Genomic DNA, 22727 nt, shown 5'->3' on the forward strand with positions numbered 1-22727 from the left:
GATCAAACGGTCTTTTCAGTTCCTACCCTTGCCCTGTAGATGGCGCAGTTCAGAACTTTAAATGACTTCATGAAAGAACTAAGCCATCGCCATCTTCAAGGCAAGGTAGGAACTGGAAAGACCTCTACCTTGAAAAAAAGACCTCTTCGTCTTTTCAGTTCCTACCTTGCCCTGAAGATGGCGATGGCGTAGTTCTTTCATCAAGTCCATGAGACTCCGATAACCAGCTCAAAGAGGGGGGTATTTGGGTCACGTAGGTTCGGCGCTGAAGGTGTTAACTGTGAATTCAACAACCAAAATATACCATGCATAAGTGATATCATGTACAAATAAAGAAATTATTTTTTTTATGGGACACCGTGAGTTTTATGGATTGTAACAAGTCAAAATTTTGCTGATGAATATAGATTTTATTTCTCATATGGTCATCACAATTTAGATCAGCAAGTTATGAACAATAGGGGGCGTTTTTATGACATGATGCTCAGAAAATGTACACAATTTAAAGGCTGAGTCCACTTGCGAATTTGTTTACAAAGTGAAATAGACATGCGACTTGCCAGAATCTATTGTCAGACGGTTGGTTGAAAGGCAATCCTTTCAATTCCTTTCGCCGCTCAGATTCTCTAGCAATTAAAGGGGGTACGCCGTTTGTAAATACTAGTGGTCCAGGGAAATAGAAATGCAGTTATACACAATGCCGTAGTGCAGTTATCGTGCATGCAAATTTGCTGAAACTTGGTATTCATAGTATGTGTATATCAGTCTACACAATGGCATTGTCAAAATTTATATCCAGTGGGTATTTACCAGATTGGAAATATTCAAATTCGATTACAAGTTTCAAATATGTAACAAACGGCGCCTTTAAGGATTCAGGTGTGTCTACTGCGGCCCTGTAACTAGTATAATCAGGATGTGGACACAGTATAAACAGATTTACAAATGGACTTTGTCTTTAAGTTTATCGCAAAATATACAACTTGAGTCCATTATGGGGGATCGCAAAATATACAAATTAAATATTTATCATACAATGTAGCAAATTTTGTTTTACAACTCATGTGAGTGAAATAGCAAATTATAAATTTAGCAATATAGTAGAAAAATAGAGAAATATACTGGATATTACAGGCAGGTAAAATTTCATTTAAAGGGACAATTCGGGTATGAGATATGTTGGTTTTTCATACGGAAACGACTTCCAGCTGGGCCTTGAGTTCTCTTAAAGGGACAATATAGGCAGCAGCTAGGTTGGCAAGATAAAGTTACACAATGTCGCCAATAGGGGTCTCTCACATCTCACAGTACGTTGAAATGATTCACGCTTGTACGAGGAATCCAGTGGAACCTCTCTATTAAGGACACCCTCGATTCTGTCCTTAATAGGTGTCCTGATTAGAGAGGTCAAATTGAATGGAAACAAAACATTTGGGACCAAAACTAGTGTCCTTAATAGAGAGGTGTCCGCTAAGGGAGGTTCCACTGTATATTTAGCACTGAATCTGACATGACCCAGGGCCCTTACTGTGTATATTAGTCACCTGAAGATGGCCAAATAAGCCCCTCTGCTCCTGCCTATAGTCCCCCTTTAAGAAGATAGTTGACAAATCCCCAAACTGAAATCCAAACCGAACCTCTACACAAATGGAAATCATTTTTTTAAATCAGCATTTAATGATGATACCTGTGGCGGTGCATGTTGGCAAATCGGCACATTATCATCCTGGCCCAATAAATCCCACGCCAAGTCGTCCCTTTAAATGCAAGCCAAATCACTTCCACTGAAAACCCACCAGGTATAGGCCAATACTACAAGGCGTCACAAAAAATATCATACACTTTTGATTCTGAATAGTAAACTAAGTTAGTAATGCAATAGAAAAGTAGAGAAAACATGAAGTTAATTTGACACATATTCTAAACACCATACTGTAAAAAAGAAAGATTTCGCGTGGTGGATATTTTCGCTAATTTTACGAGTAAATCATGCTCACGGAAATGTTCTGCTGCAAAAACGTCTAGCTTTTTAGCAGGAATTCCATGTCATTGTTACCATGTTCCCACAAGGGCATTGCATAAGTAGGCCCGATGTCGATCCAAGCTAATAGACTATACAGAGGGAATCCAGGTTATTTAGACAAAAGTTAATTAGACAACAGTATTTTAGACAAAGTAAATTAGACAATGATAATCGGTGTTTGACATCAGACTTGACCCGCAGGCCATGGGAATGCCTCATGGATAGGCCTAAGATCATGCCAACTCCCAAAAAGAATACATTCCTAATCGGATGTACTACACTAAGATAGTACCTCCATTGTCTAATTTACCTATCCTTGAGTCTAGTTTACTATTGTCTAATTAACATATCCTTGAGTCTAGTTTACTATTGTCTAATTAACATATCCTTGAGTCTAGTTTACCATTGTCTAATTAACCTATCCTTGAGTCTAGTTTACCATTGTCTAATTAACCTATCCTTGTGTCTAGTTTACCATTGTCTGATTTACCTATCCTTGTGTCTAGTTTACCATTGTCTAATTTACCTGTCCTTGTGTCTAGTTTACTGTTGTCAAATTAACCTATCCTTGTGTCTAGCTTACCATTGTCTAATTAACCTATCCTTGTGTCTAGTTTACCATTGTCTAATTTACCTATCCTTGTGTCTAGTTTACCATTGTCTAATTAACCTATCCTCGAGTCTAGTTTACCGTTGTCTAATTTACCTATCCTTGTGTCTAGTTTACCGTTGTCTAATTTACCTATCCTTGTGTCTAGTTTACCATTGTCTGATTAACCTATACTTGTGTCTAGTTTACCGTTGTCTAATTAACCTATCCTTGTGTCTAGTTTACCGTTGTCTAATTAACCTATCCTTGTGTCTAGTTTACCGTTGTCTAATTAACCTATCCTTGTGTCTAGTTTACCGTTGTCTAATTAACCTATCCTTGTGTCTAGTTTACCGTTGTCTAATTAACCTATCCTTGTGTCTAGTTTACCGTTGTCTAATTAACCTATCCTTGTGTCTAGTTTACCATTGTCTAAGTTCGACCATATTTTCCCTTTGCTGGTTCACCTGCACTGACTACCAGTCAAGCTCAGGAGCCAGTACAAGATTCTGCTCTAGGTGTTCTAGTGCTGGACTGTGGAGGCTCCAGGATATCTCAGATCCATGATTCAGTTAAGAAGGATCGATTGCCAAAGCCTCAGATCAGGATCTGCAATGTTCCTTGAGGTTCCTCGGTTCAAGTGCCAGACTCTTGGTGGTCGTTCCTTTGCAGTAGCTGCTCCAAAACTGTGGAACCAGCTGCCACAAAAGCTCCGTAACATTGATTCCCTCCGGACTTTCAAGTCCCTCCTGAAGGCCCACCATTTGGCAGTTGCCTCTGGGGAAAAAGCGCTCCAGAATACCCACTTGCTGAGTAACTGGAGCGCTCTACAAATGTCAACATTTATTGATTGATTGATTGGTCTAATTTACCATTGTCTAAAATGACCATCGTCTAGATTACCATTGTCTAAAATGACCATTGTCTAAAATGACCATTGTCTAAAATGACCATTGTCTAAAATGACCATTGTCTAATTCACTTTGTCTTAATAACGGTATACAGAGTGGTGATTACGGGATTGTGTATAAAACCTCAGCAAGTAGCACATATCATAATTATGCCTAACACACCCAATTTCACACAGCTTAAATTACTTTTACCTAATTAATAAATGCCAATATATGTGTGTTATTCTAATTAATGCCCATGTTTGTGTGCTCAAGGCTTAATCACTCGTTGCAATGAGACCTGTTGACACTGGCTTTTAGTAAACAATTACAATATAGACATCTACACCACAGGACCTAATTACAAAATCGCCCACATTGATCTTAACCTCTTGAATCCCGTTGACCGACCAGTCGGTCATTTTGAAATCACGTTTTTTCCCAACGACCGACAGGTCAGTCTCTGTGATATTTTTATTCCCTTGAGCTGGGACGCTAGTTTATTGCTTGTTTCAGCGTGTTTGATGTAGAGTAGGGTCAGTTAGAGCTTGCCTGGGTAGATGGCGCCTCGGTACCGGACTTTGGCGGTTGTATGCAGGCGCTATACATGCTTCCCGAAATTGGTGGCTTGCATTGGAACTAACTTTTTTCCCCTTGTCCGTCATTAAAGGCATTCAAGTGTGTTGGTCAACCATGACTATCTCCTTTGTCCCTCCACCATAAGGCCTAGTTTCCCCTTATGACATCACTATTTCGGACACTCAGCGCCTCATTTCTGGAAGGTGTAGGCTATACATCGTGAAAGTCAGACCCAATTTCGCAACCACGTGGCCACACTGGGATCCCGGGATTTTCAAGTTTTGGGATTTAAGAGTTTAAGGAAAAATATTTTTGACTCACAAATATATATACTGCCGTGAATATTTCCATTGTTTGGTATTGCATTTGTCATCTTTATGCCGCCAAAATTTCTTGTTCTACGATATTGAGGAATCTAAAATCATCACGTCAATTCATACGAAGAGTTATCATTAAAGGTATGCCGTTCGTAATTACTTGTGGTCCAGTTAAATAGAAATCCACTAATACACAATGCCGTAGTGCAGTTATTGCGCATTCAAATTTGTTGAAACTTGGTATTCATAGTATTTGTATATCAGTCGACACAATGGCAATGTTGAAATTTATATTCTGTATGTATTTCCGCAGTTGGACATCTTCAATTCAATTACAAATTCAAAATTTCTGACAAACGACGTAGGCCTTTTACCAGATGTAACAAGGTGAATCTTAATAAAATATAAACCATCAATAGTAGAAAAATAGAAGAGAAAATACACTTTATTGGATCGCTTTGTCAATTGCGCGTCTCTGGAGTGCGTCACAACCAAGCTGACAGAACTATGATGTGCAATGTACGTGGTAGTTACGTGCTAATGACGTGCTTATCTCTCTATGTTATGTGTAAGTTATGCGCGACCTACGCTGACTTACACGCGACCTACGCCGACTTACACGCGACCTACGCTGACTTACACACGACCTACGCCGACTTACACGCGACCTACGCCGACTTGCACGCGACCTACGCTGACTTACACACGACCTATGCCGACTTGCATGCGACCTACACCGACTTACATGCGACCTACGCTGACTTACACACGACCTATGCCGACTTGCACGCGACCTACACCGACTTACACGCGACCTACGCCGACTTACATGCGACCTACGCTGACTTACGTGCGACCTATGCCCTGGGTAGGGCGTCAATGATTACTAATGGTGCAAAATTTAGGGATGACAATTGTGATTTGGACTGTATGTGAAATCATTATGCATCCAAATTTGCTAAAACCTGGCATGCATATATTCTATATCTGTCTTCACACTGGCAATGTTGAAATTCATATCCAGGACGTGTTGACGCAATTTCAAATTCAATTACAATTTTTCAAGGAACAGGAGAGAAACACGAGTTAATTAACATATCGACTGGGCCATAACTGGTGCAATCAGATACCAAAGTGATACACACTAAAACAAAGAAGAACAATCTACACTAATTTCAAGTCGAAGCAACTAATTACATCTTATTTGTTTTTAAAGGAAGACTGTCTTAGTTCATTCACTAAAGACACTCCTCCTTTAAGATACAGATGTATGTATTTTTTTGACTAGAGAATATCACGTTACTGAGCGAATTTACCATCCCCCACATCCGCCCAATCCACACGTTGGAAGAATAATTACACTGGAACCTCCCTTTGCGGACACCTCTCTATTAAGGACAACCACTCTATTAAGGACAACCTCTCTATTAAAGACACTAGTTTTGGTCCCAAGTTGCTTGTTTCTATTCAATTACAGCGTGTAATAGATTACAGCGTGTAATAGACTACAGTGTGTAACCCGAAGTGAACATTTAGGGGTTAACAATAGTTTACAACAATCAGAGATCAGATCATAAGGAAATTGTAGAAAATACTTTTACAGGATAACAGATGCCAAAGTTTTGAAAATATATATATATGGAATGGATTGAACATATTTAAATTGGTCAAAGCACCAATTATATATACAGCAAAAATTGGGTGGGTTGGATATATTCTGGTACCATAAAGGGTGATCCAAAATGGCGTCTTCAGGTTTAAAGCGAACTGGAACCGCCAAGCCAGTTCGTATGACCTCGTTTTCATTTCCCGCGTATCGGGTGATCAGAACGAGGCATGAATGAAACATGGCGCCTAGCTGTCAATCATTCAGTGACGTCACTACTATGGAATTTACTACGAAAATTCATGAATGAAAGATCGCATGACTCACGTGATTCTCACATGATTCTCAATAATAACAAATTGAACTGCGCATGCTCGGGCACTGGGGGCGGAGCTACAAATCTGAACTCGACTTTCTCGGGCGGTGAAAGTCGAAAAGTTGAATAAATCGCTCGGCGGTTCCAGTTAGCTTTAAAATCAAGTTCAAAGTCATCAAAACAAAATCTAATGGTCATAAATGAATTTGCAAATTTTCCACGTTTCCTAAATATTTCATGACGTGTGTGCGTGTTTGTAAGGCCGAAGTTACATAGGCCTCATTCGTTCATTTACCACGAGTCACTTTCCGGGTTTTTTCTTTCATTCCTCGGTGAATGCACACCACAAGGCCGTGCTTTTACAGGGGAACGGAAGCAAAAGGGGAAAATGAGTCCTGGGAAATGAACGAATGAGGTCTATGTAACTTCGGCCTAAGATGTATTGCATTCACCAACCTTGCAGCTAGCGTCAGGCCTATCATGACCTATCAATCACAGCGTCAATCAGACCACTTAACCTTTCGACCAATCGTCATCCACTTTCCTTATAATTATGTCTTACAGAATCATCTTGTTGTGTGTACTTTATATATTACGACAAGGCCCCAAACTATCATTCCCAGATATTCAATGTGGATGTGAAGTTTCCCATCTTGCTCGACCCCACAAGATGAGAGAGTTGTCGTAAAATGAACAAGCGTCCATCATTGCAGCCGGCGGCCATCATTGCAGCCGGCGGCCATCTTGGATTCGACTTGGAAGAAATGAGAGGTCTCCCAACTAACTTGACGTTTGTGATTTCAGACAACAACTCCATTATCGAACACCAAAATGTCAGGAAATTTTCAGGTTATCCATTTTCAGGTTATGATTTCAGACAACAACTCCATTATCTAACACCAAAATGTCAGGAAATTTTCAGGTTATCCATTTTCAGGTTATGATTTCAGACAACAACTCCATTATCGAACACCAAAATGTCAGGAAATTTTCAGGTTATCCATTTTCAGGTTATGATTTCAGACCACAACTCCATTATCTAACACCAAAATGTCAGGAAATTTTCAGGTTATCCATTTTCAGGTTATGATTTCAGACAACAACTCCATTATCTAACACCAAAATGTCAGGAAATTTTCATGTTATCCATTTTCAGGTTATGATTTCAGATAACTCCATTATCCAACACCAAAATGTCAGGAAATTTTCAGAAAATGTGTTAAATGGTCCACTTTATTCGTTAATAAGAACTAAATTTCATTTTGATGACTTGAAACCTGACTTTAACCTGGTGGAAGTTGGTTGACATTGTTCAGGAGGACCGCCAACATGCTGAGAATCAGGCACGCGTTCCAACTTGCCGAGCTGCCTCCCCCAGGAAAGGAGGAATCTGACCTTTTTTAAACGTCGGATAACAACTGTCTTTGACATATTTGAGTGTTCACATATTCCCAGGCTCTCCACAGAGCAGGCCACTCGGTAAGTTGGAGTGCCTACCTTGAATACAAGTAATTCTCAGTTTGTTGGCGAACTGATTTTCAAGTTGATCTTATAAAGTTGTATCAGAATTACAGTTTTAGGGTCAGCAGAGAAAAGTTTCTTTATCGATATGAAAGTCCTTAATAACGTAAGATTTATGTTCCAGCAACCTGCAATGAATATTGCATGCGACAAAAATCTCTCATTTGTAGTATGAGGTCAGCAGAGGTCATATTTACAAGAGTACACGACTTGGTTTAAACGGACTAGTAAATACACGAAAGTAATTTTAGCATAGGCCTAACTTCACTCTTACAATTGGCCTCATTTACAACTACGAGAAGTGACACAAAATTTTTCTAAAGAGGCTTTCAGTCCCTAACATAGAGCAGGACAGACTAATACCTTAAAATAGTTACGTCTTTGGAAGACCAAGTATGGATAGACAAGATGTCATAAATAATGTTGATGTTAATCGGGACTCTCCCAAGGTGAACAATACTCGAAAAGTTTTAACAACGAACGCAGCACAACTTTTAAAATGTCCGTTTTCACACAGCCAATCATGGAACTCATTATCACATAATGGGGGGGTCCAGTTTTCTAAAGCTGTAATCACCATGCTAACATGGATCTAGTTAGCAACAGCTGTATAACAATGGCAATACGTGCATCACCTTAGCAACAGCTACGTTGTCACGGTAACATAGTATAGTTAGAAACAGCTGTATCACAACTGAAACAGCTACATCACCTTGGCAACAGATATAATGCTATGGTAACATAGTGCAGTTAGCAACAGCTGTATCACAACGACAACAGCTGCATCACCTTAGCAACGGCTACGTTGCCATGGTAACATAGTATAGTTAGCTGTATCACAACTGAAACAGCTGCATCACCTTGGCAACAGATATAATGCCATGGTAACATAGTACAGTTAGCAATAGCTGTATCACAACTGAAACAGCTGCATCACCTTAGCAACAGCTACGTTGCCACGGTAACATAGTATAGTTAGCAACAACTGTATCACAACTGAAATAGCTGCATCACCATAGCAACACTTCTTCCATTTCAGCAAAACATCTGTCCATATGAGTCACCGATTACAAGTTCCTATCACATTGGGGTCTGAAGTTTGGGGGTCATTTTTTACAACATCACATTTTTTTATTAATAGCTGTTTTGGTAAACCAATTTCACACAGTTTACAAATAGCTGCATCGCCATAGCAACAACACATTTGTTATTAACAGCTGCATCGCTTTGGCAACATCACATGTCCTAGTAACAGCAATATTGCCATAGCAACAAAGCATTGGTAACCAATAGCAACATCACATTGTTTTCAAACAGCTGTATTGCCATAGCAACCAAACAGCTGCATCGCCATAGCAACCAAACAGCTGCATCGCCACAGCAACCAAACAGCTGCATCGCCATAGCAACCAAACTGACTAGCAAGCACATTTATTATCCTTCCCTGCGGCGTCAGCGTCCGAGGACGTTAGTCTCTGGTTTTGTCGTACGCCGGGAAGCTGAGACTTGTCGATGCAGCGCTCCATACGTAGCATGACGTGTTCCAACAGACACTCCATCGCCTTGGTAACGTTTTGTCCTGTGGCGGCGCTCGTTTCAAAGTATGGGAGCCTAGAAGGAGGAAAACAAAATATGTTTCAAAACCAAGTTTCAAAGTATGGGAGCCTAGAAGGAGGAAAACAAAATATGTTTCAAAACCAAGTTTCAAAGTATGGGAGTCTAGAAGGAGGAAAACAAAATATGTTTCAAAACCAAGTTTCAAAGTATGGGAGCCTAGGAGGAGGAAAAAAAAAAAAAAAGTTTCAAAGTATGGTGGAATTATATCTGAGCCAGTGGTTACGCGTTTGTAATTTCAACCTGAAAAGGCTTTGAACTCAAAATACAGTAGAACCTCTGTATAAAGGACACCCTCGGGACTGACAAATGCTGTCCTTAATAGAGAGGTGTCCTGATTAGAGAGGTCAAATTGAATGGAAACGACCAATTTAGGACCAAAACTAGTGTCTTTAATAGAGAGGTGTCCTGATTAGAGAGGTCAATTTGAATGGAAACGACCAATTTAGGACCAAAACTAGTGTCCTTAATAGAGCGGTTGTCCTTAATAGAGAGGTGTCCCATAAGGGAGGTTCCACTGTAACTTCTTTTAATATGACTTCTAAACCTATTGGCATCCATTAGTAAGCTCTTGAAAAATAGTTTTTGATGATCTCGCTTTAGATTAAGTTGAATTCTGCCCCGAATAAATATACCTACCCATATTTTTCAGCCAACTCTTTGGCCCGTTCCTCGGACACCTGTCTCTGATCCTCCAAATCTGCCTTATTCCCGCACAACACGATATCGGGATTATCACAGTAGGCGTGCAGCTGAAGCTGAGAGATCCAGTTTCGCGTATTCGTGAACGACAACTCATTCGTCAGATCGAACAGCAGGAGGAATCCCATTGCATCACGGAAGAACGCGGTGGTTAAACTCCGGAACCTGGAATAAACGAACAATCCTGTTAACCCTTTTGCTACTGTATGGTTTTGGAATTTGAACGAGGCAAAGGACTGAAATCGACTTGCTGCGACTAGGTTTGACCGTAGGATGACGCAGAGTCAAGTGGGGCGTCTTCCGCAATTATTGTTGGAGTGCGTGACGTCACGTGACGGCTGAAGGCTCGTACGCACTGTGACGTCATTGGCGATCAAATGACGTCATCAGCGGGTAGGTCCCGCCAAAATGTGGTCGGGTGGGGAAGTCCGCAGTGTATTTTGTGGCGGAATTCTCCCGAGACTAGTACGGTTTCGTTAATTATTAACTCATCAGGAACCAAGGTCCGGTTTTCACGGTTGCTAATGTGTGTGTGCGTGTAGCTGGACAGGTTCTGTGGAAAAAAACCAAAAAAAATATAATGACCCCTGACCCCCTAAATGAAATTTTTTCGTTTCTTTTCCATCTTGGCTTCACTTGAATTTTGCTACAGCCCCTAACGGTCCTTTAAATGCATCCTCCTGAGACCTACCTTTCCTGCCCCGCCGTGTCCCACAACTGTAAATGAATCCTTTGACTTCTGCCCACCGACCCATCTACTGCTGGCGCTCGGTGAACCTGAAAAGTGTACGAAAAGTTTTTAACTCTTTCACTGCCAGCCCTAATTTAAAGTTGTTTCCCCATCTTGCCAGCATTTTTGTAGCAGGAGCTGGGGGCCCTCTTTGGCGCCCTCGACCACGCCCTCGGCCACGTGCAGCTTGATTCCCACCTGCAGCAGGCTGCGCCCCCTGCCCACCATCACCTGAGTCATTGTCACTACTACTTATATCATTACCCCCAACTGCCTGGTCATTATCACCATCAGAATCAGGCTGATCATGCAAATTGATCTCATATCATCATATCCTTACCGGCGTCGTAACCCTATTGGATTTTTGCCGGAGGTATGGAGTCCACTATAGGCTACTGTCCACCTATGTAGGATCTTTTACTTGCCCTGGCATAGACACTAAGGTACAAGGGACCACGGCTTTTAGTCTCATCCGACAGACCCTCGAGTATTTCATACGTTAGTGTACGTGTTGTGAAGAGCCAGGAATTTGAGTTCCTTGAAAGCCACGCCGGTTCATCCAGAAATACAATCCTGGGTTCTCCTCGGGATCGAACCCGGGCCCTATTGCGTGGTGGCCAGCAGTGTAAACCACTAGGCTTTGAAGCTCCTCGACTCAGAGCCTCAAACTTGTTGTGAAGAGCCAGGAATTTTAGTTCCTTGAAAGCCATGCCGGTTCATCCAGAAATACAATCCTGGGTTCTCCCCGGGATCGAACCCGGGCCCTATTGCGTGGTAGCCAGCAGTGTTAACCACTAGGCTATGAGGCTCCTCTAATTGGTCTATCTTCACCAATTCACCCGACTCGAAATACCCACTTCCTGGGGACGAGATTGAGCCGAATCCTTCCGAGAACACTTCCGAAGACATGGCGGGAGGTTTAAATCAACGTAGAATCAATAGTTTGGTTTACTTTTTGATGAGTAGATGGAAACACTGAGATAACGTTCTGAAACGTTATTGGCAATTTAGCGACCTATTTTCAATAACGTTTTAAAACGTTATTAGCAGTGAAAGAGTTAATTCTTTTCATCATAATCTCATTTTGTAAAAAATCTTGTCCTTTCATCAGTACTTACCTGCTCAAAAAGGCCTCAAAAATGCTTATTTTTGGTTCAATTTTGAAAATTCAAATACGCACAGAAAGTTCAGATGGAGATCTGTCGATTCCTGCCATCAAATTGAGCATTGAGTAAGAGGAAAAGGTATGAAATTCGCCTTTCCAATGTACATTAATATACTGCGGGAGTGATGTCAACCAGTCAGTAATTCACTGTTTTAGCCAGCTATAAGCCCAATATAAGTATTAGATATTATTATCATCTAAATTAGCCCCCGATTAGCCCCATCGAGCTCGATGGGGCTAATAGACACGGGGCTTTGACACACGGGTCTATTTAGACACGGCAATTCATAGGTGTAAGCGCAAAAGACACGGGGATTTGAAAGGTGGAAGTACGACTATTACCTCTCAAAAATATGTTCGATGTGTTGTTGACCTAACGACCCTTTTACCGCACTGTTAGCATAAGATAACTGACCCAGGTCAAGTTATCTGTCGCTAGGCAAAGTGGTCTGCAATCAAAACCATGATCTCCTGTTCTCTGACAGATATTACAGTGGAAACTCCCTTAGCGGACACCTCTCTATTAAGGACAACCTTTCTATTAAGGACACTAGTTTTGGTCCCAAATTGGTTGTTTCCATTCAATTTGACCTCTCTAATCAGGATACCTCTCTATTAAGGCCACTAGTTTTGGTCCCAAATTGGTTGTTTCCATTCAATGTGACCTCTCTAGTCAGGACACCTCTCTATTAAGGACAGCACTTGTCAGTCCCAATGGTGTCTTTAATAGAGGGAGATCCTACTCTGCAGTGGAACCCCCTTAGCGGACACCTCTCTATTAAGGACAACCTCTCTATTAAGGACACTAGTTTTGGTCCCAAATTGGTCGTTTCCATTCAATTTGATCTCTAATCAGGATACCTCTCTATTAAGGACAACCTCTCCATTAAGGACACTGGTTTTGGTCCCTAATTGGTTGTTTCTATTCAATGTTCCCTCTCTAATCAGGACACCTCTCTATTAAGGACAGCACTTGTCAGTCCCAATGGTGTCCTTAATAGAGAGAGATCCTACTCTGCAGTGGAACCCCTCAGCGGACACCTCTCTATTAAGGACAACCTCTCTATTAAGGACACTTGTCTTGGTCCAAAATTTGTTGTTTCCATTCAATTTGACCTCTCTAATCAGGACACCTCTCTATTAAAGACAGCATAGGTCAGTCCCGAGGGTGTCCTTAATAGAGAGGTTCTATACTGTACTTACTATTCGTTTTTCTCTAAAGTCGATCCCTACAGTTGATATAAACTTATTGTTGAATGTGGCGTCGGTGTATTGATAGAGGAAGCTGGTCTTCCCCACACCAGAGTCACCTGGAAAAAAAGACAAATATTAAATCAATCTTACCTCACAGGGGCAACTGAGGAATGAGATTTCGGACATAGTCCCTCCGACTCCATTGTCCATTCGTCGTCACCTTATTGACAAATTAATCCGCGTCACCAGCACATGAAAACTATGACAAGGTCATGCAGATGGCAGATTAGTTCTCCTCAAAATACACTAACATTTTTATATTTTTGCGGTGTTTTCTCTATACACATTGGAACCTCCCTTAGCGGACACCTCTCTATTAACGACAACTTTTGTATAAAGGACACTAGTTTCGGTCCCAAATTGGTCGTTTCCATTCGTTTTGACCTCTCTAATCAGGACACCTCTCTATTAAGGACAGCATAGGTCAGTACAGTGGAACCTCCCTTAGCGGACACCTCTCTTTTAGGGACAACCTTTGTATTAAGGACACTAGGTTTGGTCCCAAATTGGTCGTTTCCATTGGATTTGACCTCTCTAATCAGGACACCTCTCCATGAAGGACAGCATAGGTCAGTACAGTGGAACCTCCCTTAGCAGATACCTCTCTATTAAGGACAACCTCTCTATTAAGGACACTATGTCTGGTACCGAATTGGTGGTTTCCAGTCAATTTTACATCACTAATCAGGACACCTCTCTACTAAGGACAGCAGTTGTCAGTCCCGTCGGTGTCCTTAATAGAGAGGTTCTACTGTATTTCTCTAATAAGGTATTTCCACCCGACAAACTCCGAATCATTTGTTGACGAAATACGTACCTAAAGCGAGGAATTTGATTAAATAATCGTACTCTGATTGCGATGAATGTGTGTTGTTCATATTCGTGTTGGTTGAATCACCCATTTCGAGATCTGAAACGACAAACAATAAAATATCATTTTGGGAAATTTTCAAATTTTTTTATAATTTGCGTATCGATACAGGAATGGTACCATTAGAAAGAGCTCATCGAGTGCTTTTCAATGAATCGTCATGTCAATGGGTTTTTATATTAAAAGTTTTTAACAATAAGTAATTATTTTTGAAAAATCTCAGAAAAATTGAAAATTTGCCTAAAATCAGATCGATACACAAATGGTACCATCACATAGAGCTCATCGAGAGCTTTTCAATGAATGGTCATGTCAATGGGTTTTTTTAATTACAAGTTTTAAACAATCATTGTTATGGGAAAATCTCAGAAATTTTTTTTTACATAAAATCAAATTTATTCACAAATGGTACCATTAGAAAGTGCTCATCGAGTGCTTTTCAATTAATGGTCATGTCAATGGGTTTTTAAATTACAAGTTTTTAACAATAAATAATTATTTTGGGAAAATCTCAGAAAACTACATAATTTACAAAAATTCAATTGATACACAAATGGTACCATCACAAAGAGCTCATCGAGAGCTTTTTAATGAATGGTCATGTCAATGGGTTTTCAAATTACAAGTTTTTAACAATCATTATTATGGGAAAATCTCAGAAAATAAATAATTTACATGAAATTAAATTGATACATAAATGGTACCATCACAAAAAGCTCATCGAGAGCTTTTCAATGAATGGTCATGTCAATGGGTTTTTAAATTACAAAGTTTTAAAAAATTTCAAAAGCAACTTCAGACATGTGAACAACGTCAAAGTTTCTCAACATCTTAAATACTTCTACAATTCTTAAAAACACCTGGGTTACAATCAACCACTGCTCTTTGTGCCTCGTTTTGACCACAGCGGTAAGGTTCGCCAACCATAACCGGTTGGGTTGGTGCAAAATATGGAAGCAGTCAAAAAGCATTTCAATCCACATTATTCGTAATCTAATTTGAGATGTTTTAGAATAGATATCGATACTTCACTGTCGGTATTGATTCTCTCACCAAAGACGCTCGGGTGGAGCTAAAATGTTGGCCAAAACCTCGGCTTGGGTCTACATTTTATATCCACCCTCGCAGTTTGGGCGAGACAATCAACACCCACACTTCATTATCAATTCCTTAAACACTCGCTTCACACCAGGAAATTTCTTAGCTCACCTTTCTGCAATAGCTAATAAGTGGAACCTCCCTTAGCAGACACCTCTCTACTAAGGACACCCTCTCGATAAAGGACACTGAATTTAGTCCCAAATCGGTCGATTCCAATCAATTTGACCTCTGTTATCAGGACACCTCTCAATCAAGGACAGCATATGTCAGTCTGAAAGGTGTCCTTAATAGAGAGGTTCTACTGTTGAAGAGGAACTACTTGCGACAATCGCCAATACATTAAACACCTATTACCTCTGTAATGAGAATTATCAAGCAAGCCAAGAGCATTAGAAACAAATACCCGTATCCTAGCAACCAAATGTGTCAAGCATACCATTACCATAGCGACCGCAGACAAGCTATGTTGCACATCTGAGTTTTGTGGCGTTAAGATGGAAAGTGGATTGGATCGAAGGCTATTCTCTCTGCCAGCATAAGTCGTAGTTCCACCTATCATAAAACCCCGTATTTTTCAACACCCGTGTCTTCGCCGAGAGTAAAAAAACCTGGGGTGCACTTACACCTATCAGTGGTGTTAGATAATGGTTAATAGCCCCGGCGACAGGTGCGCTGTAGGTAGGGAGCTCTCCTGTGTTTCTTTCCCGTTGGAGGGGAATTTCGCGTGCGCAATACCGAGGCAACTACACAGCGCCATCTGTTGCCGGGTCTTAGAACTTGCAATTGCCGTGTCTATTCAGATTCCACCTATCAAAAACCCAGCCCCCGATTAGCCCCATCGAGCTCGATGGGGCTAATAGACACGGGGATTTGACACACGGCAATTCATAGGTGTAAGCGCAAAAGACACGGGGATTTGATAGGTGGAAGTACGACTATAGATAAAGTCTCCTGGGCTGAGCAGAGCTTACCAACTTCTCAGAGAGGGCATGCCGATCAACCGTCGTTGTGCGTATATTCTCCTTCACCGCCGATAACTCCCCCTGATCGGCCGTCAGAAGGGTTGTTACTTTATCGGTAGTCTCCTTGCATTCCCTTCCTTTCCCACGCGTCCATGTCGTGACAACACTAACCAGGGTTTCCCCCAGAGGGGGGATGGGGGGATTCATCCCCCCCTAAAATATTTCAAGGGGGGATATCCCCCCCTTAATTTTGAGCACTAAAGTTTGTTTTACTGTCAAATGAGTAATTTTCATTATTTGATATGTAAAATAAGAGCATTAGGGAGCCAATTGTAGCAGTTTTAAGGCCAAAAAACGTCTCTATACCCTTTTTAAGAAAAAAAAAATTTTAGAAGAAAAATTTTTTTTAGAAATTTTTTTTTTTTGCTTCCCCCTCAAATTTAATCCTGGCGAAAACCCTGCTAACATTTCACTCACTCGTGGTTGTCCCAAGAGACACGCACTGAAAGCAATCGTAATCGAAGACCAGGTGTTCAATGAGTAACGGTTCCAGGGATGCTGACACGACCCAAATGCACAGTGCATGCTGTATAGAAGAAGGGTAACCTGATCCTGAGGTTGGCGCTACCAATTCAGGCCGTCATTCAATTACTTCGTGTCGAGCAATTTGATTGGTCACCCGTTTATAATGGTGCGTCTGACGGATACCTGGCGGGAGTTATCGGCAGAGGATGGAGGAGACTTTAGGACTGATATTCACCGACGATAAGTCGGCATGAGAACGAGTCAGGGTTTCCGCCAGGATTATATTTGAAGGGGGAGCAAAAAAAAGATTTTTTCTAAAAAAAATTTTTTTTTTCTAAAATTTTTTTTTTCTTAAAAAGGGTATATGACCCCTCCTGAGACGTTTATTGGCCCTAAAACCGCTACAATTGGCTCCCAAATGCTCTTATTTTACATATCAAATCGTGAAAATCACTCAAACTTTAGTGCTCAAAATTAAGGGGGGATATCCCCCCTTGAAATATTTTAGGCCCCCCCCCTCTGGGGGAAACCCTGCGGGTCGTCACCGATGGTCTCTGATGTGGAGATTAATGCCGTTAAAAACGCGGGAGAACCTCTAAATCACTTCTTGGGATTGATTGGATGCATTATTTAGTGGTCGGTTCATAACCTGGCACTGGCACTGGCACTGGCAACGTTTTAGCAAGAAAATACAAAAGAATATAAGTTTTACGTCCCATAAAATGCAATTGGTAAGACTGATGAGAATTGCAGCTTATTGTTTCTGTAAAAGGCATTGATTTTTAAAACTTAGCCAAATTCCTTTCTCAAGCCCCCCTGTGCAAAAGTGGCTGCCGATAATCGCATGACGATTTGTTAGCAAAATCTAGTCTGCAGACCAGAAATCACCTTGAGGCCAGTGCAAATGCAAGTGCCAGAGTGCCAGTGCCAGGTTTTGACCCGACCCATTATTTTGCCCTGATACAGAAGAATTACAATAAAAGCAATTTGATTTTTACGTAAAATTACGTCGGGGCCTAGGGGAATAAGCACTTGCGCTGGCAGTGGCTCTAGGTGTTATAGGGTTAAAGAGGCTGTGGCCAAGCGCTGATGAATTATAGTGAGTTACGATGTTCTACGCACGTCATTCACCGGTAACGAGGACAAATGCATGACGTGTTGCGCACGTCATCGGCAGCAGAAAGGGAAAGAAAGTATTTTTCAGGGTTTCTGCCAGAGGGGGTGATGGGGGGATCCATCCATCCCCCCTCAAATCTTTCTAGAGGGGGACATCACCCCCTCAGGTTTGCAGACTAGTTTTTTTAAAGGCCGCGGCTATTCTTACGACGATCCCTAATGCATTTTACATCCAAACTACTGGTTATTCTTACGACGATCGTTTTCACCTTTTTGGGCCTTAATCCTAACCCTGACGCTCACCCTGACCCTAACACTTACTCCTAGCGCCAACCCTAACCCTAACCCTTCCTTTACACTAGTCTTATCTCCCTAGATCCTCAGTTTAATCTCTGAAATCGCATAAATCCTAAGTTACGACTAGTCGTAAGAATAGCCGCTTTGTTTTTTAAATTAATAATATTTTAGCGTTATAGAACAAATGTAAATAGAAGCTCTCAGCCATTTGCGCAGGCCATGATTCTAATCTAAGCAGAGTTTCACACTCGCCATCGTCTCTACCAATGGAGAAGACTGGTGAAAGAGTCGACCAGCTGTTGAGTTCGAAAGGCGTGCTATGAATCAGCGGCCAATTCGCTAATTTCCATAATTTATGCGTGAACCTGGGATATCGTGGCGGGAATGAGCATCTATATCACCAAGTTTATTTTCGTCGGAGCTGCTTGGAAATCGCTTCTTTTGCGCAACAATTTTTTTTTAAATTCGTCGAGAAAATTTCTGCAGAAACTTTTCCAGGTGATTTTTTCATTTTCCACAAACGGAATCCAAGCCAAAACATCTCCAGGTTCTTGATTTTCATTCCAGTAAACCCACATTCTGCGAAAAAAGCAGTTTTTCACAAAAAAGGTGAGATATTTATCCATGCTCCTAGTCTCCTACTGTGTTTTTCATATTATTCTGGCCAAAGGTACCTAGTTGAACTCCAGGATGTCACCAGACTACTACAGAAAGATAGTGGTGTTGTACAATACTAGATTATCGTTATGGTAGGCCAAACCAATGCAGGTTCTCCACTCTGCCTTTTGCCCAGGTGCAGCACCCTAAAGCTAGGTGCACACAGAGCTTGTGACTGCGTGATCGCAGCTGCAAGCCGTCTCCCCCAAAGTCATGCGACGACGCAATCCTCTAGACTGTTGCGACCATGTGTGACATCGACGACGCCAAATCATCACCAATGTTTCATCTCGCTCCTCGTTCCATTCTTCAACCATGTATGTCTGTGGGCGCTGCCATCTTGAAATCATGTGGTGTAACAGCAACGATTTGATTGGTCGATTGGTCGAGAGGTAATAGATTGTCGGCAAATTCTATCAACGTGCAGGCGAGCGGTGCACACTGCTTGCGCAACCTTGCGTCCTATGGCTGCGGCGAATACGGCTCCGGCAAATATATCAAATCATTTTGATTCCGACTGCGCCCCGGGACGCAAGCACTAAATGGCTGCAGTCTCCAGTGCACACAGACATTTGCGTCCTCGCTAAGAGCCTTGCGGCTGCGATCACCCAAGCACTAAGCTCTGTGTGCACCTAGCTTAGCAGAATCATTTTTCCCACTTTAGCACCCGGACAAAAAAAATTAGCACCCGGACACATTCATAGAGTTGGTAATGGTTTTACTGTCGGAGCACCTGGCCAGACGTTGCTGGTGACCTGGTCAGACATTGCTGCCGACCTGGTCAGACATTGCTGCCGACCTGGTCAGACATTGCTGCCGACCTGGTCAGACGTTGCTGGTGACCTGGTCAGACATTGCTGCCGACCTGGTCAGACATTGCTGCCGACCTGGTCAGACATTGCTGCCGACCTGGCCAGACGTTGCTGCCGACCTGGCCAGACGTTGCTGCCGACCTGGTCAGACATTGCTGCCGACCTGGTCAGACATTGCTGCCGACCTGGTCAGACGTTGCTGCCGACCTGGTCAGACATTGCTGCCGACCTGGTCAGACATTGCTGCCGACCTGGCCAGACGTTGCTGCCGACCTGGCCAGACGTTGCTGCCGACCTGGTCAGACATTGCTGCCGACCTGGTCAGACATTGCTGCCGACCTGGTCAGACGTTGCTGCCGACCTGGTCAGACATTGCTGCCGACCTGGTCAGACATTGCTGCCGACCTGGTCAGACATTGCTGCCGACCTGGTCAGACATTGCTGCCGACCTGGCCAGACATTGCTGCCGACCTGGTCAGACATTGCTGCCGACCTGGTCAGACATTGCTGCCGACCTGGTCAGACATTGCTGCCGACCTGGTCAGACATTGCTGCCGACCTGGACAGAACTGAAGTGAATTCTAAATTGTGACAAAATATGGCCACATCGCCCGGCCAAAAAACTTGTTGTGGAGAACACCTCAATGATGAAGAAACTGAGTAAAGGGCTGTCCACAGGTACCGCCATTTTGACTAGACCTCCAAATCCTAAAGCAATGAGAACGCCTTCAAAACTTAGTGAATGCTCAGGGTTTCCGCCAGAGGGGGGGATGGGGGCGATTCGTCCTCCCCTAAAACATTTCAAGGGGGGATATCCCCCCCTTAATTTTGAGCACTAAAGTTTGTTTTACTGTCAAATGAGTAATTTTCATGATTTGATATGTAAATTAAGAGCATTTGGGAGCCAATTGTAGCGGTTTTAGGGCCAAAAAACGTCTCAGGAGGGGTCATATACCCTTTTTAAGAAAAAAGTTTAGAAAAAAATTTTTTTTTAGAAAAAACAACATTTTTTTGTTCCCCCCTCAAATTTAATCCTGGCGGAAACCCTGATGCTCATTTCAAGGGCTGGAGTCAGTTCTTTGTTTTCCAGAGAACAGTCTCCCGCCCTCGAAATGAGCAATCAATTCGTCTGGAAAGAGTGCTAATTGCTTTAGGATTTGGAGGTCTAGTCAAAATGGCGGTACCTATGGTCAACCCTCAAGGTCGTTCACGGTGTCAATGAAAGCCAGCTGCCCAGGATTGTGTGACATTTATACACCTTTCCAGAAATGGGGCACTAAGTGTCCGAAATAGTGATGTCATAAAGGGTAACTAGGCCTAATGGTGGAGGGACAAAGGAGATAGTCATGGTTGACCAACACACTTGAATGCCTTTAATGACGGACAAGGGGGAAAAAGTTAGTTCCAATGCAAGCCACCAATTTCGGGAAGCATGTATACCATACTGGCTCCACTCACCAATAAGATCCCCAGCCGAACAATACCAGATTTCTACTACCGCCTCAATGGGTAGAGCCTAAACAAGTAGGCCTTTCGCTGCCGTAAAAGGGGTGGGATATCTTATCTTCGTTTTTTCCAATTGGTCTTTAATTGTAATATGAAAAGTTCCACTGTAGAGTCATGACTGTTCATGACGATTACGTTGTAAACTCTTGAATAGATATCCCACCCCTTTTATGGCTGCGAAAGGCCTACTATTGTGTCTGGCTGTTTAGACTCTACCCATCCAGGCAGTGGTACAAATCGGGTATTGTCGGGTTTAGGATCTTATCATGGCGGTACAAATCGGGTATTGTCGGGTTTAGGATCTTATCTTGGTGGTACAAATCGGGTATTGTCGGGCTTAGGGTCTTATCTTGGTGGTACAAATCGGGTATTGTCGGGCTTAGGATCTTATCTTGGTGGTACAAATCGCGTATTGTCGGGTTTAGGATCTTATCTTGGTGGTACAAATCGGGTATTGTCGGACTTAGGATCTTATCTTGGTGGTACAAATCGGGTATTGTCGGGCTTAGGATCTTATCTTGGCGGTACAAATCGGGTATTGTCGGGCTTAGGATCTTATCATGGTGGTACAAATCGGGTATTGTCGGGCTTAGGGTCTTATCTTGGTGGTACAAATCGGGTATTGTCGGGCTTAGGATCTTATCATGGTGGTACAAATCGGGTATTGTCGGGCTTAGGATCTTATCATGGTGGTACAAATCGGGTATTGTCGGGCTTAGGATCTTATCATGGTGGTACAAATCGGGTATTGTCGGGCTTAGGGTCTTATCTTGGTGGTACAAATCGGGTATTGTCGGGCTTAGGATCTTATTGGCGAGTGGATCCAGTATGTGATTACACTAAGAACAGTTCAGTGACAGGAGGTCAGCCAAGTACCATTGGCCAGCTCTATCTGAAGAACACTTTAGCAAGCAGATAAAGCATAGCCTAACAACTTACCAAATACCATGTGATTCTCACTCAGGCTCATGCCCCTGAAAAACATATCATTGTCGTCAACGTTTCGATACTAACCTCCGTCACACACCGCCCCTTGGTGGTACAACACATAGAAATATACCGCCTTGCGACCACTGACAAGTTTTTGGAAAATTTTGACAAGCAGAGTTCTCCACAGGGTTTTCTCAAGGTAGGGATACTAACCTCCGTCACACACCGCCCCTTGGTGGTACAACGCATAGAAATATACCGCCTTGCAACCACTGACAAGTTTTTAGAAGATTTTGACAAGCAGAGTTCTCCACAGGGTTTTCTCAAGGTAGGGATACTAACCTCGGGAGTCAAACAAATGCCTTGACAAAATCTCCGGAGAACTGCAACAGATTTTTAAGTTAAGGGTTGGCTAGAACTTGAAATCCAAAATCTATTAGAACTCCTCAAAACAAAGTGAATGGCAATTTCAAGGATGGGAGACTGTTTTTTTCGTTTCGAGAGAACAGGCTCCCAGCATTCACTTCATTTTCAAGGAGTTCTAATTGACTTTGGATTTCTGGTTAAGCCAAAATGGTGGTACCTATTGCTAACCCTTAAAAGTTTCAAATGTAAGGGTGCTGGGCAAGTTTTATGCTTGAAGA

The 22727-nt window shown here is 42.2% G+C and overlaps 1 protein-coding gene across 5 annotated transcripts in view; it reads right to left on the reverse strand.

Moving 5' to 3' along the window:
* Nucleotides 1-397: 397 nt before the first annotated feature.
* Nucleotides 398-22727, reverse strand: part of LOC135498619 (ras-related protein Rab-27A-like) — a 33060-nt gene continuing 10730 nt past the window's right edge. For 2 of the 5 annotated variants that reach the window (XM_064788972.1, XM_064788973.1), the window contains 6 exons: nt 22093-22127; nt 14124-14216; nt 13256-13362; nt 10849-10934; nt 10095-10322; nt 398-9452 (listed from right to left, as the gene is read on the reverse strand). In XM_064788972.1, coding sequence (XP_064645042.1) covers nt 9260-9452; nt 10095-10322; nt 10849-10934; nt 13256-13362; nt 14124-14216; nt 22093-22123 — 738 coding nt within the window. In that variant the 5' untranslated portion in view covers nt 22124-22127 and the 3' untranslated portion in view covers nt 398-9259. The remainder of the gene's footprint in view (nt 9453-10094; nt 10323-10848; nt 10935-13255; nt 13363-14123; nt 14217-22092; nt 22128-22727) is intronic. The other 3 variants (XM_064788974.1, XM_064788971.1, XR_010449115.1) reach the window with 2 other exon arrangements.

Source organism: Lineus longissimus, chromosome 14, assembly GCF_910592395.1.
Source record: "Lineus longissimus chromosome 14, tnLinLong1.2, whole genome shotgun sequence".
Classification (NCBI taxonomy): Eukaryota; Metazoa; Nemertea; class Pilidiophora; order Heteronemertea; family Lineidae; genus Lineus; species Lineus longissimus.